This window comes from Nansenia antarctica (assembly GCF_963989245.1).
Source record: "Nansenia antarctica genome assembly, chromosome: 4".
In the NCBI taxonomy this organism is placed as follows: Eukaryota; Metazoa; Chordata; class Actinopteri; order Argentiniformes; family Microstomatidae; genus Nansenia; species Nansenia antarctica.
The window spans coordinates 31158780-31175340 of NC_137689.1; the positions used below are offsets into that span (position 1 = coordinate 31158780).

The 16561-nt window shown below is 44.0% G+C and overlaps 1 protein-coding gene across 1 annotated transcript; it reads right to left on the reverse strand.

The window, feature by feature from the left end:
• Positions 1-797: 797 nt before the first annotated feature.
• ccdc15 (coiled-coil domain containing 15) lies at positions 798-10442 on the reverse strand. The gene is made up of 10 exons (XM_080528534.1): positions 10059-10442; positions 9790-9939; positions 9071-9265; positions 8775-8891; positions 8455-8664; positions 8093-8212; positions 7728-7831; positions 6901-7095; positions 1569-1702; positions 798-1393 (listed from the first exon to the last, which is right to left on the reverse strand). Exons 1-10 carry the CDS (start codon positions 10227-10229, stop codon positions 1251-1253), a joined length of 1539 nt encoding a protein of 512 aa, XP_080384660.1. The 5' UTR covers positions 10230-10442; the 3' UTR covers positions 798-1250.
• Between the last annotated feature and the right edge of the window lie 6119 nt (positions 10443-16561).

Genomic DNA, 16561 nt, shown 5'->3' on the forward strand with positions numbered 1-16561 from the left:
AAACGACAATATTGTTTCTGCTTCTGTTTCTCTATAAGCTGAGACTCGTGACCCTCTTCTACTCGCTGTACCCCAGAGTGCCCTGCCTATTCAATGTTAGGAGAAACACTGTGTGTAGTGATGCTATTGCATTATTAGATGGTATTGTATTGGTTCCTACTGTATTCTGTGGTACTACTGCCTCCTATCTCAGATTTGGTGAAGCTGCATTCTCATTTTATGCAAATTGGGGAATGCACTGCCAGTTTACATTAAGGATGCAACCTCAGCAAATATGTTCAAGTCAAGACTAAAAATGATTATATAATTATTGGAGCACTTTGAGCTGCAACATTTGCATGAAAAGCTCTATACAAATAAAGTTATTATTATTATTATATCGATCCATTTTCGAAGGCTCGAGAGCTTCCGGATAAGAAGGTCATTGTCATACACCCCTCTATATGTTTCTCAGTACAATAAAACTGAGCTGGAAAGTGACACGGCTATGCAGCAAAATAGGCCCAACACTGGGCAGGTATTGAACTCGTGGGAACTTGGGAACGAACAGTTCATCCTCGCAATGGACTGAGTAATATATTACTAATAGTCTGATATCAAAATACCAATTTAATCATAGACTGTGACAAACCATTTCCCCATTTTACTAGGAAATTGCACAACCTTCCATCACATGTTTTTCCATAGGAACATATACTAGGGGCTGACTAGAGGAGTAATTACCAGGCCTGATGCCCACTGCTACATCTGAAATGCATTTAAGGACAAACCCTGAAAGGGATCATACCAAGGGCCAAAGATCAGTATGTTTTATTCTTATTTTAAACATTTGTTTGAGCATTGGAAGTTAGAAATACATGAATGATGCTCCTACACTCAACTTTTTCCAACCACATCGGAGTCTGAAGATGCTGCATACGAAAAAAAAATCTAGCGAAAAAATAATCAAAAAATCAAAAAAAATAATCTATCATTTCTGTATAGATTTGTTTAAGTAATTTAAACTAAACCACATAAAAATATATCAAAGCATAGCACTGTACACCTGAGAATGGAATGAGGTCACAAAATAGCCTCCATTTGAAACAGAAATCATAGAATGATTCAAAATCAATAGCATGGCAAACCTTACAGTTTCTCTTAAGTTCATTATACAGTTACAAAGGTCATAATTGATTTTTCAAAATAAGGAGAGCAATTCAGAATGTCCAACTCCTGTGAGTTGTGGTTCACTTCCTGTGAGTTGTGGTTCACTTCCTGTGAGTTGTGGTTCCCTTCCTGGGGGAGAAAATGTGCATGGAGGCGATCCTGCGAGCTGAGGCCTGATGGTGAGTGCTACTCCCATCCTTAACATCATAGCTCAACAGGGCTGACTGCAGAGCATGGACATAGGCTGGACCAAAGAAAACACAATCATTAACAAGGAATGACAGTCCATGAAGAAAAATAACTACATCCAAATGTCATACATCTTTTCATCGACTAAAACAAATGAAGTAAAAAACGATGACCCTTAAATTACTCCATACATGCCAATATAATTGACGTACTGTATGTGGCTGGTGTACCTTTGGGGTTGTGGTAGAAGACACAGTTGTTGGCGCAGGTGTCAGGATGGGAGTCCCAGAAACTGTCTCCACAGCAACAGAGAGGGGGGAGTTCTACCTTCTCCTTCACCTGAGCCCTCAAAGCCTCCATGTACCTACCATGGCAGACAAGGAGCTTATTGCTATGGCTACACCATAAACAGAATGTAGAATGTAAACATAACTGGGAACACTCACCATTTTGGGGGAGTAACGTTATGATTGCTACGAGACATGCGGTGCAACAAGTGGTTGCTAAATAACAGTAAATAAATATAAGCAAATTACAAATTATACCTAATATAATATATTGATTTTCAACAAACTAATTTGTTTTTCTATTTTTGTCTTTTTATTGCACTTTTTAAATGTTTTTATGTATTTATCTTTCCCTAAAGCACTATGAGTTTGCCTTCGGTTGTATGAATATGTGCTCTGCAAATAAATGTGACTTGCCTTGCCTAATAATATTTAGCTTGAAAACGTTGTTATCCTTGGGGCAAAAAACAGCAAGGCAGGACTTAGACCTAGACAAACCTGTCACACTTAAGCTTGGGGCAAAACAGAGCAAAAAGCGTGGTTTAATCTTGGGGTGAAACAGTTCACTTAGGAACGTTAATTAACTACCGTCTGTCTGGCCTGTCTGCAAAAACAACGAGTGCCTCCAGTTATGTTTACATTAATTCATCCATGAATCAATCCATTCAATCCAGTTTACATACATCATCATTTCATCCATTTTAAATTTAGGCTATAACACAACAACATGTGGAAAAAGTAAAGGGGTCTGAATACTTTTCGAATCATTATAAAGTCAAAAAGGTTATACAAAATGCACCTTTTGGTGAATTAGCTTAATGTCACACTGAAACATCCAACCTTTAATTTATTCTGATAAAAATAATTATATATATTTCTAACAAAACCATGTGTACCACTAGAACCCCTAGAGATTGTTATGAACAAAATGTTTAGGAACTTTCAAACAGTAATCCATGACTTCCTGTTTCACTGGGTTATAAATATGAGGTGACGCAGAGGCCATATTCCCTTATTCATATATCAACATGGGAAAGATAAGAGAACACACAAATCAAAAGAGGGAAAAGTGTATTGAGCTTCATAAGTCAGGGAATGGCTGTAAAAGAAAAATAGCTACTCAACTGAAAATGCCCATATGCTACGTAGGGCAATACTTCAAAGCTCAAAGCAACTGGAACTGTTACAAACTTGCCTGGAAGAGGACCCATGATTATTTTGTCCCCACGCACAGTGAGGAGGATGGTAAGAGAGGCAAAACTCCCATTAGACGCCACCTCCATGCCAACAAATTATTTGGAAGGCATGCCAGAAAAAAACCTTTCCTGTCATTTCACCACAAACTTAAGTGCCTGGAGCATGCTAAACTTTGACTGGAACTGTGTTCTATGGTCAATTTAGCTTTTTGGCAACAAACGCTCAAGGTGGGTTTAAAAAGAAGGATCTCCACTGTTAAGTATGGTGGAGGTTCTGTGATGTTGTGAGACTGTTTTTCCTCCAAAGTCCCTGGGAACCTTGTTAGGGTACATGGCACATGGTACATTGATGGTATCCAGAGGATCATCAAAGATCCCAGCCATATCCCAACCACAGCCTGTTGAAACGATGTCCAAGAGGCCAAACCTCTTCTCGAGCCTCAGGGTCAAAACTCAGAGACTAACAAACAGCTACTTCCCCCAGGCCATCAGGCTCTTGAACAAGCCCACTGTAGACAATTGACTATCTTCTCCTAGTTCACCCCATGTACATGGACTACAGTAACCTTAAGCTCAAAGCCACTTTACTACTGAACTCTCCATTATCACTAGTGTATCCTGTCTTGTCTTACCTGTACTATTGCCACCGTACTTGTATCATGCCTAATTGCCTATTATTTTTTGTCACTTATGTCCTGTACTACTGATACTTTTCTTTTTATCTATACTATGCTTCAATTATTATGCCCTATGTTTTACTCTGTTACATTTGTGTAATGTGACGTAACAATAAACTTGAAACTTGGCATCATGAATCTGGCTGCCTCTGCCAGGAAACTAAAACTGGGTCGTCATTGGATCTTCCAGCAGGACAATGATCCAAAACATCACAAATCAACACAAAAATGGTTCACTTAAGACTAAATCAAGCTTCTGCTATGGCCACCGCAGTCCCCTGACCCAAGAGAGAGCACAAGAGAGGACCTAGGTCTCAGATTTCTTGCTCTGTATTTTCCAGCCTTATTAGATGTTACAGGAGAAGACTCAGTGTTGCTTCTTTTTGTATTTATTTTCTTTTTTCGGTGTGACATTAAGCTAATACACCAAAAGGTGAACATAACCCTTTTTACTCATCTTTACCAATAATTGTGGAGGGCACTGTATATATTCGGTGTATCTGATCTAGAATACTTTGGTATGAAGTATCATGACAAGCTTGTTTCCGGTTTAAAAACACAACCTTGCACAAGTACACAATGGCTGCATCTCAATAGTCTTCAGTGGCCTCCTCTCTCTTTCCTGTCATTCTTACTGATGGTAAATATCTGACAGGCAGGCATTCACTACATTTCTCTGACCTTTCCTGTCTGTTCATATCCGTGCAGATGAAGGAGAGGAAACAAGGAAAATGTTGCTCCAGATCAACTAAGCAATGTAGGCCCCCAAAAGGATAGATTTACATGAGTTTGAAAGATCAAAGCAACATTTTCCTTTACAACATATTTGTTGAGAGAGACATTCATGATACGATGTGTTGTTCATTCAAACTCATGTAAGATCCTTTTGGGGGCCTACATTGCTTAGTTCAGTGTTTCCCAAACTGCGGGGCGCGCCCCCCTAGTGGGGCGCGGGGGTACTGCAGGGGGGCGCAGAAATAATATGGGAGGGAGAAAAAAATGCACACACAAGAGCTGTAAACAAACACTGCTTGCTTAAGGTTACCATCAGGGGTGTTGTGGGCGTTGGACGATTTTATAATAAAAATGAGAACCTGAATGGAGCGCAGGCCATAAACTGTAACAAAGAGGCAGCGCGAGACCAGGGGGGCTCCATTCACGTCATTGACGCGCGCTCTCCCTCCCCATCATTCCAGCTATCTAGCAGCAACAACAACAATGGATAAGTTTATGAAAGAGCCAGAAGCTAAACGAAAAGCGAAGGAGCCCATGACAAACGTCCCAAAGCCAAAGTCAAGAAAGTATGACGATACATACCTCTCCCTGGGCTTCACGTCTAATGTGGTCGGTGCGGAGGAACGACCACTGTGTGTCCTCTGTCTCAAAACTTTAGCGGCAGATAGCATGAAGCCTAGCAAGTTGAAACGTCACTTGGAGACCACACACCCGACTGATGTGAAGAAGCCCCTCGATTTCTTCAAGAGAAAACTACAAGAATACCGTGGTCAGCAGAGCCTTTTCGTTAAAACAGCATCTGTTACGTCTAATGCTCAACTTGCCTCCTACAAAGTGGCATATCGTATCTCCCAGTCTAAAAAAACACACACCATCGCTGAGGAGTTAATACTCCCTGCTGCGATAGAGGCAACAGCCCAAAAACTCAAATCTATCCCCCTGTCAAACAACACTATTGCGAGACGCATCAATGACATCTCAGAAGACATGAAAGAGCAGCTTGTTGAGAAAATAAAAGACCAACGCTTTGCGCTCCAGGTAGACGAGGCCACAGATAGTAACAAGCACTGTCTGTTAATAGCGTATGTCAGATACATTGATGCAGAGGGTTTGAGCGAGGATTTGCTATTTTGCAATTATGTCCCAAACAGAGCAACAGCTGATGAACTGTTCAAAATCATAGACAAATACCTGAGTGAAGCCGATCTGAAATGGGAGGACTGTGTGGGGATATGCACCGACGGTGCCCAGGCCATGGCAGGAAAACGGGGAGGGCTCCAGACGCTCATCAAGCGCGTTGCACCGAAAGCAGTGTGGACTCACTGCGTAATACACAGGGAGGCACTCGCGTCAAAGCAGCTGAGTCTAGAGTTGAATGACGTTTTGTCTGATGTTATCACCACCGTCAATTACATAAAAACAAGACCACTGAAAGCTCGCATTTTTCCCGCTTTGTGCGATGAGATGGGCTCCGAGCACACAGCCGTGCTATTTCACAGCGAGTCGCGTTGGCTCTCTCGCGGAAAGGTGCTGTCCAGGGTGCTATCGCTGAAAGATGAGATCCGAATCTTCTTGGAGGAGGAAGGGAACGAACTTGCCAGCAAGTTTAATGATGAAGACTTCCTCATGAAATTGGCCTACCTAAGCGACATGTTTGAGAAGCTCAATGAATTGAATCTACAGTTGCAGGGCAACAACACACACCTTCCACATCTGGCAGACAGGATACAATCTTTCACACGGAAACTGGACATGTGGGGCAGGAGACTTGAACAGGGGGACATCGACTCATTTGGGAATCTGAAGGCATTCATCGAGACCAATGAGCTGCAGAGCACAGTGGATCCATGTATGAGAGAGCACATCACAGCCCTGAAACAAAGCTTCCAGAAATACTTCTCTGTGGATGACAGTGCCAAATACGACTGGATTAGAGATCCATTTGTTGCACCACCACCTGCCATGTTCAGCACTGCGGAAGAGGAACAGTATATCGACATGACTTCAGAGTCAACCATGAGGCTGCAGTTCACATCCACGACTTTGGCTGGGTTTTGGATTGGAGTGGAGAAGGACTACCCTCTCATTGGACAGAAAGCTGTGGGAATACTGCTGCCTTTTGCAACATCGTACCTGTGTGAGATAGGCTTTTCTGCTGTTGCTGCTATCAAAAGCGAATACAGGTCGAAGTTGAACATTGACAATGAACTGAGAGTGGCAGTCTCAAAACAACAACCCCGCTTTGAGAAGATTTGCAAGGCAAAGCAAGCACACACAAGTCATTGATCGTAATTGTGATAGGAATGTGTGGAGTAAGAATAGTGATGCAGTAGAAACAATGTAATGTTTGTACAACTTTATACAATTAATTATATCAATCAAGGTGGGGACCGGGTTAGGGGGGGCTCGAAAATATTTCCAATTACCCAAGGGGGGCCTGATTGAAAAAGTTTGGGAACCGCTGGCTTAGTTGATGGTCTTCTGTTGCTCAATTGGTAGAGCATGGCACTAACTACACTTAGGTTGTGGGTTCAATTCCCACTGGGACCACATATACAGACAAATGTATGCACTCATTGCAATGTAAGTCGCTTTGGATAAAAACGTCAGGAAAATGGCATATAGTTGTGTATTCAGTTTAAGTTTCATCAAATCAATAAAAGTTACCGGGCGGCCTCTTTATCTTTCCTTGCTCTCTCTTTCTTCACCGTTCTGTCTGCTTTCTCTTCTTCCTCAAGCCTCAATCGCTCCAGAATCAAAAATTCCCTCTCGGCCGCCTCGACTCTATCCTCCTCCAGCTGCTGCCGTCTCTCTATCCTCCTTTCCTCCGCCAACCTCTGCTGTTCTTTTTCCACTTTGATCCTACAACAAAGAAGAACAGATGTTAAGACTGAACTTCTTCTTACAATCTCATTAGTCCATATTGCAAATGCTGGGTCCAGTTGTTCAAAATGTTTAAACTTGATCCTGAGTCTTTTTTGCTATCCAGGATCAGATGGAGCTGGCTGATTTCCCCCTATACGACTCAAAATCAGCCAGATAGATCTGATCCTGGATAGCAAAAAAAGACTCAGGATCAAGTTTTGAACAACTAGGCCCAGGTGACTATTTATTTTCACAGTTTCAATCACTTCAATCACACCATGGATACATGGTAAATGGTCTGCACTTATATAGCGCCTTTATCCAAAGCGCTTTACAATGGCCTCTCATTCACACACCAATGGCGGCAAGCTACCATGCAAGGTGCCGGCCCTCTCACTGGGAGCAATTTGGGGTTCAGTGTCTTGCCCAAGGGCACTTCGACATGTGGCCAGCCGGGGCTCGAACCGCTGATCTGCCAACCTTACGATCATTAGACGGCGGCTCTACCTCCTGCGCCACAGCCGCCCCCAAAAGCCGATAACAAAGGGAGTCAACAAATCAGTTACACACCTTTTAAAAAGCACATAAGGCTAAAATAGAGGTGCAAAAGGAAGGAGTCAGAATGTCACCTGGCGATCCTCCGCAGGTGTTTCCTGTGGCGCTGGTGCTCTTTGACTTGCTCTCTCTCAATGTCCATGAAGAGGCGACGATACATCAGGAACTGAGACTGCCGCTACAAGTATATACATAGCATTTTTATTGCACTTTTTTCAGAGGTTCAACAAGTACTAATACATAAAAAGTACTGGAAAGCCACACACAGTGAAGTGACTATCTAGTTTTAAATAAATAGTCACTAATTGTCAACTGATCCAGCACTGGCATGTTATTGTTCTGCATCATATTTGGTGTCTACTGTCATAGGGGGACGTGGTAGAAGGTTAATGATGGTGGTCTACAGTAAGACCAGCCTACTGTGTAGTCCATCACTCACCTGCCTCTTCAGCTCCTCCTGGTCTTCCTGCGGCCAGAGCACTTGAGTGGCTCTGTAGTCGGTGCTGAACCCCAGACTGTCACCCGTAAGGTAAGGCTCTCTGGACAGTTTCTCACACACCTGCAACATGTCATGTAAAAAAAGACATTCAGACATGAACGCTTTGGGATAACGTTCAAAATCAATGATTTGTAAGGTTGAACTTTGTGAGTAGCTCAGTGGTAGTGGTTGAGGTGACAACGCAGATTCACACCACTTGCCAGGATAGGACAATTTGTTCATCTATCGACAGTGGCGTTTAAACAAATGTTATTGAGCCAGAGATCGAAAGAAAAAAATAGGAGGTTGTAGGACAGACAGACCGTATGGTTGTCAAAGGTGACAGTCTTGTTACTCGGACCGCTATAAGGGCCAACATTCTGCTGACTAAGAGGGAAGTCATGTTTCCCAATCAAAGGTATCTCTCCTTCCTCCTCCTCCTCCTCCGCTCCATCATCCTCTTCCTCCTCCTCTTCATCATCCTCCTCTTCATCATCATCCTCCTCAGCTCTTGCCACCCGAGATACAGGTTTCTATCACATAGAAGAAACAAAGTAGTATCTATAAGCTATATTTTAAGATAAAAACCCAATAATAGTTCCGCTGAAATGTTGCGACCCACAAGTAAGGCTTGTAGACTCACGTCTCTGGTTGGAGAGACCTTCCATATTCCCCCAGGAAGCTCTGACATCACTTCCCCATCCCGGACTGTCTGACATGCTGCCAGTCTGCGTCTGACCTGCCTCATGACTTTGCTGAGCTGAAAATACAACATTCAATCAAACCAAATCCTGGAAGGAAGGCCTAGCAAGAGTCTAAATGTGGGGAAACAAGGACAGAACAGAACAATAGCAGAACAAACATCTGCTATGCTATATGCTGGTGTGACCAACTCAATGTTTTCACGCAACAGAAGTTATCAAAGACAGGTTTAGCAACCTGGTGGGTATGCTGGTCTGCTGATTGTGTCCCCTCATCTCCATCGCTGCTCTCAAGGCCCTGTGCTTTGAACCAGCGTGAGTTGGGGCTGCAGATAGCTAGTTCTCCTTGTGGAGAAGAGGGGAACAGGTTCTTCTTGGGGGTGAGACGCTGAGCATCGCTGGACTGCTGCAACACCCTCCCCTCACGCTCCGCCTGGAAGGGAACAATAACACAGTCTAATAATAGTTGTTTGTTGTTTAACTGTTGTTACAAGAATTTCAATGCGTCTACTGCATAAGACAGAAAAACAACACAAGACATACTATAACAAGACATACCATGTGGTTGGATAGCACACGTGGACACGCACACGCACACACACACAAGCCTGTAAAATTGTTGTAACATTGTCAGGACAAGTAATTTACTTAGATGTGCAGTGAAAAACTACAAACTGAGATTGGCATAATGCATAATGTTGTGTTTTGTTGCATACTGTAGCGAACGGGAACTGGTAGTGTAACTCGCCCCATGCGGGGGGTCGAACCCCGATCTCCCGCAGAACCGCCGGCCGCGCTAACCACAACACCAAGAGAATTAACTCCCTTGGTGGAGCTGCTAACGGACCTTATACAGGTTCGTTACAATATGTTTAAGGATCTTGACAGGCCTACTCAATAATAATAACAGATATGGTCAGGCATTTCTGTAAAACGTATTTTCTATACAATAATCACCGTCTCGCACGACGTCTGAAGCTGGCGTCTCTTGCGGATTCGAGCCTGTTGTGCCACACGGCGGCGCACTTCGTCCTGAAACCTGCGAAGATTCTCGTCTTTTTCCCTTCGTATCTCCACCTGCAGCTCTTCAGTCAGCATTGCACGCACCTGGCTCACAATAGAGCATTTCAAAGTCAGTTACTAATTACACATCGATGTCAATAGTCGGTGGCTACAAGGAATTAAACTAAAGGGGTTTTGGGTGGAAAAATTACATCTGCACTTACAGCCGGATGGTCCTGGTATTCTTGTCCACCTTCCACCCATGCTCTCACGGGCGCAACTGCCTGATTCCTCTCGGCCAATATTTTATTTCGATAGCCGTGTTTGTTGTGAGGATTTGAACCCCCTGTGGACACGTTGGTGGCGCGCTTTCCTTTGGGGTTTCTGGTACTCATAGTCTGATTGGCAACCTTTTCTGTAGCGTTAGCTCAAAGTTAAAACGCTACAATGAATTGACGTCTTAGCGATCTACGTACTTGGCAGTAATACCTGGGTTGCTTGCATTTATACAACTTGTTTGAGGAGTTATGAAACCTTCGTAAATATTACCTTTAAAAACACAACTTAACAATTCTCATGCTACACTCTCAAGCTGTATTTGGCTTTCAACTGCCACTACAGACGCTTGTTGTTGTTGATGTTAGTGACGTATTAACAATGCGACCACTCCACCCATAGATATATTGGCTGCGTTCGTAAACTCGCCCCAAGAACGCCGGAGCGCACAGTGGGTCCAACGTCATAAAGCGACAAAGTAATTTGATTGGACAAGAGGTATTCCATGAGTGCTGATCAGATTCCAGAGCGTATTTACGAACGCATCCACAGTATACGTTTCAATATCTGTGACTCCACCTACCAAACGTGATCTCAACATTCAGAATTGTTATTTTACAGACAACTTGACATTTCTAGTCTAGCAACATCTTGTTCCAAAATTATTTAAGGAACCAAAAGCCAAAATATTGTTTCTAAATGTCAAGCATATCCAGCTGCAGGCGCAGCATGAACGTGTAGTAGTGTGTAGGAAGCTGTACTACAAAATATGGCTCATATCAGTGCACGACGGTGGCCGATAAGACATTCCATATCAATACTAGTTGTAGAGACGGTACGACAAACATTCTGTATTTGCGATTTAGGAGCTGATAGCAAATTATCTGAATCCATTGACAAACATATTTAAATACGTTTATACCTGTATTCTTATGATAATGACTGCTGGAGACAGATGTTTAATACATAAAGTGGACTAGCAAATGTAGTGGTCAACTAGTTTAGGATATTTCCGTGTTGCCTAACATGAGTAGGCTATAATGCTCTATGATAATAATAAATAAAAAGATGTCTGTAGATTTTACAGTGAAAAACTGTCAAACCGTGACAGTAAAAGACCGTAACCAATAAATAGGTTGAATACAGTTTCTGTAACAGTCAGTGGAGGTTCTAATCTAGACCAATCTTACTGGGCCTGGCTGGGGTCAAGTGTTTTGTCAGAGGGGCACATTCAACCCGGGACAAAAAAGACAAAGACAGTGTTCAAGCTATCAAAATGTTTAGTTACATGAATGCTGCACAGTAACAGTATTCCTTTCACATCTAGCTATTTGTTTCAGGATGAGTCAGACAGTTTAGAATACTCAGCACAGCAAGGAGTGAATGTTGTATCAGGCTGCCTTGAAGCTATTTCTCCTGTCCCCCATCAAGGTCCTTGGAAACAATTTCAGGTTCAGTTGCATCAGTGGCTCTTCTTCACATTTGCTGATATCTGTGGAGAAAGACAAATCAAAAATGTTTTTATATATTAAATATATACAATTATTATATATATATATATAATTATAAATGTATATATATATATACCATATAATATATACTGTATATAATTACACATATAAGTCACATATACTATAGCAATCAAGAAACATGGGATATCTGTACTGATAGATCACTGACATGGAGAATTTGATTAATCTCAATCATAAGACGATACGACACACCAGGACCTTGGAAGGTCTTTAATTGCCACACACAGCAGTTGCATACAAACACTGAGAGGTGAGACCACACAACACACACAGACACATGCAGATAGCGGTCACCATGGTGGAAATTGCCTTTATATAAACACACCATATAAACTATCATTAGACTGCTTTAGAAGCAGGCAAAAAAAAAAAACAGCATCACAAACCTGATGGCCCAGTGCTTGTGGATGCACTTGTCTGTGTCTCACACTCTGCTTGTATGTCAGCCTCCTTCTGCTTTTCACTTTGAGCTCCAGCTCTCTCCACACCTGGATCATCTGGCTGTCTCAATGTCGGCCTCATCATTGTCGTTTTTCTTTTTGGGACGGAAGTAGCACATAATGCCCTTTTTTCTCTTCATTTTGAACTATAGACAAAAAACAATGGAGAGGAACACTTCAGCAACACAGAATACAAAGAACATTATATGATGAACATATAATAATAATAATAATAATAATAATACATTAGATTTATATAGCATTTTTCTAGACACTCAAAGACGCTTTACAAACTGAAAGGATAGTATAGGGGCCTAATTAAGGTAGTGCTGGGAACACATGGGAAGGGGTGGGGGAGAGGGTTAACTGGTGAAGGCAAGCTTGAAGAGGTGGGTTTTGAGGGCCTGTTTAAATGTTGGCATGGGGTGTTGGCCTGTCTGATGTGGTTGGGGACATCAATATTGGATTATTGTAGAATCTTTGTTCGTAGGGTGGGCACAGTGGAACAGGCACCTAATGTCCTGCCCCCAAAACCGCCAATGCATGGAATGCCTCTTGTCCAATCAAATGACTTGGTCCCTTACGAACCCTAACTCCGGGACTTCGTCAATAAAATTCTATTCTAACGCGACATAAAGGGTCACCGCTCTAGAACATTGAGAGAAAACCTTTAGGGAATGTACAATTCTCATTCACAGTCTATCTACAACAGCATTTACGAGCATACAAGGACAGTCTTTTCTCTTACAACTTACAAACTTCAGCGCAGAATCATGAAACACGGGACGTGATGTTATACTGTCCATTGTGCCAATGGATGGTACGCACATGAGGTTTGCCTTGATGTTGAGAGTGGCATGGGAGCTGTATCTCAGACATGGGAAGGATGTTAAATTTCGGGACACATCGTCAGTAGAGTACCTTTGAATCATGGGGTGTTTCGGCCTTTTCAACACTAGACACCCTCATCTAAGGCGGCCAGCTACAGGGTGATCAAGCCTGAGCTTGTGTCCCATGCCCAATCATGAGAATTGCCTGGTTGTTTAAATGGCGCAGCCCATGGGACTATGCAAGGCAGGGGTGTCCTCTTCCCTGAGTCAGGCCTAGAGCTGACCGCATACCTTGTTCACCCTCCTCCTGGAGGGTTCTGACCTGGGTTCTCAAGTGGGAGTGGGGGTAGGGGGGGATTAGTGAGCGGGTCATGTTGCTGTTCTTTGAGCCCAGCAAGGGTCCTTCCGCTTAATCCATATCCACTGGCTGCTTCTTTCGGCCGCTTCAGAGAGTGATCTAATTGTCTGTCGCAGAGCCTGTCCATGGATGCCAAGGTCTTTCAGCAGCCTAATGGTGGAAGAAGCCACGAAACCTCTGCATCCCACTTCACCCGGATAGACTTTTGCCTTCCATCCTCGTTGTTGAGCGTCTGCTGCCAGTTCTGTGTAGCGCAATTTCTTGCGCTCATAGGCCTCTTCAGCTGAATTCTCCCACGGGACTGTGAGCTCTATGATGTAAACAGACTTCAGTGAAGGGGACCAGAGTACCAAGTCTGGTCTAAGGGTGGTGGCTGCAATCTCGGGTGGAAAGATTAGTTGCTGGCCAATATCAACTAGCATCTTCCAATCCCGGGCCATGGCTAGCTGTCCAGCTTCTGGTTTGGTTGGAGGATGGTTGGACGTTTTCTGTCCCTCTCGGATGAATGTTGGTGCCGGGATGGAATTGGTTGCTTTCAAGGGCAAGGAGTTGGTGGTATTCCTCTTGCTCTCAAGAGCTGCTGCCAGGTTCTTGAGGACCTGGTTGTGCCTCCAGGTGTAGCGGCCTTGTGTGAGGCTGGTCTTACAACCGGACAAGATGTGTTTGAGAGTCGCTGGAGTTGGGCAGAGGGCACAGGTTGGGTCCTCACCATACCACTGGTGAAGGTTCTTTGGAGATGGGAGCACATCATAGGTAGCTCTGATGATGAAGCTGATGTTGCTTGCCTCCATTCCCCAGAACTCCCTCCAGCTGAGCTTTCTCCTTTCCAGACCTTCCCACCTCATCCATTGTCCCTGCTTTGCAAGAGAGACGGCCTTCGTGCTTCTTTCAGCCTCCTCCTGACGGCGCACCTCCTCGACCACCATTTTCCTCCTCTCTGATGTTGAGGCCTTACGCCAAGTTGGTTTACTTGCTGCAAGGCCAAAGCCTCCTCTTCCCAGCTGGACATGCCCCACGATGTCATTGTGCCTCAGGGCTGACGTAGCATGCTGCACCGCGTCAGATGGTGTCCATTTCCGTCCAGTTATAAGGGGTGGTACAGCATTGCTGATGGTCTGGTCTCTGGAATCCTTCAACGTCATCTGGAGTCTTACTTTAGAGCACTTGTACTCTTCGGTGAGGCTCGTGATGGGTAGTTCAAGGACCCCTTTTCCATAGAGGCCGATGTTGGTCAGACAGTGTGGGACACCGAGCCATTTCTTCACATATGAAGTTATGGTTCGCTCCATCTTCTCCACAGTTGTTATTGGGACCTCATAGATAGTGAGTGGCCACATTACCCGAGGGAGAAGTCCAAATTGCAGGCACCAGAGCTTGAGCTTCCCTGGCAGTAGGATCTTGTTGATGTTTTCCAGACTGTTGGTGATGTCCTGCCTTAGCTGCTGCACTTGGTCTTTGTCCCTGAGGCTTGCGTTGTACCATCTACCCAGGCTTTTTACAGGTTGCTCTAACACTGTTGGTATTGGGTCGTCCCCAATACAGAACTTCACGTTTTTAAGCTCACCCTTGACTATAGAGATGCTTCGTGACTTGCTCGGCTTGATTTTCATCCGGGCCCACTTGATGTTCTCCTGCAGTTTTCCAAGTAGCCGCCTGGTGCATGCTGCAGTAGTGGTCAGAGTGGTCATGTCATCCATGTATGCTCGGATAGGTGGAAGGCGGATCCCGTTCTTAGTTCGCTCACCCCCGACCACCCATCTTGAGGCCCTGATGATGACCTCCATGGCCATTGTGAAGGCCAGGGGTGAGATTGTACAGCCTGCCATGATGCCTACTTCTATGCGCTGCCATGATGTTGTGAAGTCGGCTGTTGTGAAGCACAGTTGCAGGTCTTCGAAGTAGGCTTTTACTAGGGTAGTGATGGATGATGGAACGTGGAAAAAGTCGAAGGATTCCCAGAGGAGGTTATGGGGAACTGAGCCAAAGGCATTGGCCAGGTCAAGGAAGATGACATGGAGGTCTCTGTTGTCCTTCTTTGCTGCTTGGATCTGGTGCCAGATCATACTGGTATGCTCCAAGCAACCAGAGAACCCAGGAATGCCGGCCTTCTGTACGGATGTATCGACGTACTTGTTCTTCACCAGGTAGGTGGACAGCCTCTGTACTATTACGCTGAAAAAGATTTTCCCTTCAACGTTGAGAAGGCAGATTGGCCGGAATTGACTGATGTCTGTCGCATCCTTCTCCTTGGGAATTAGCACACCTCCCGCCTTTCGCCACGCCTTAGGTATTATTCCCTTTTGCCACACTATCCTCATGAGCCTCCAAATATAGCATAGAACATCTGGTGCGTTCTTGTAGAGCTTATACGGTACTCCATTCGGCCCAGGGGCTGATGCTGATCTTGCGCGCCGTACTGTATTCTCTACTTCCTTCCATTTTGGAGGGCCAGTCTCCAGGTTGACATCAGGAGGTTGAATAGGTGGGATGTCATGTGGGATGACTAGCTGTTCGTGCCTTTTCGTGTCCTGGTGGACCTTTTCCAGATGTTCTTCAAGTTCTGCAAATATAGACAACAGTTGGATATCAGGCGAGGAACATTTTTTACGTTTGGATTTTAATAATTAAAAAAAGTATAATATATTAATAAATATATATATATATATATTATGTAGAAAGTGAATGAATAGATTTTAAAGGAATTGTTTGTTTATTCTGTGTTCCTGTCACAGTTTGGACTGAACACCCCTAAACCTTCCCGGCACAGAATATTCGATCCTCCAACACACACCCTCACACAGAAGACCAAGACACGCGCATAAGAATAATCATCTTTATTACAAATTTCATAATAGACATTGCTAAAATCCATATAAATTGACTACTTTAAAATCCACCCCTCCAACCCACCCCCAGCACAACCACAACCCTTCCCTGACTTACAATGTGGGGATGAGGAGCCCTTACAAGTGGGTGTACTATCAGAGAATAAATAACAACTGTGAACAAGGGGAAACACACACTGTACCCTGGTAATTTAGGGAGGACACTGCAAATACCAAAAGAGCACACTGCACTCGATAAGACAATATCTGGCACGTCTGCACTCGATATAATGGTAATAATAAGGCACTGCAATCAGGAACCAACAGGGTACTACACTGCACACGTGATGACACTCCCATAAGTACCCACCCATGGTGCTATCCGTCATCTCCCACCCATCTACAGGGACTTACAGTGCTGGACTAGGTGGGGAGGGTTTGGGGGAGAAGGCGCACAAGACAGACA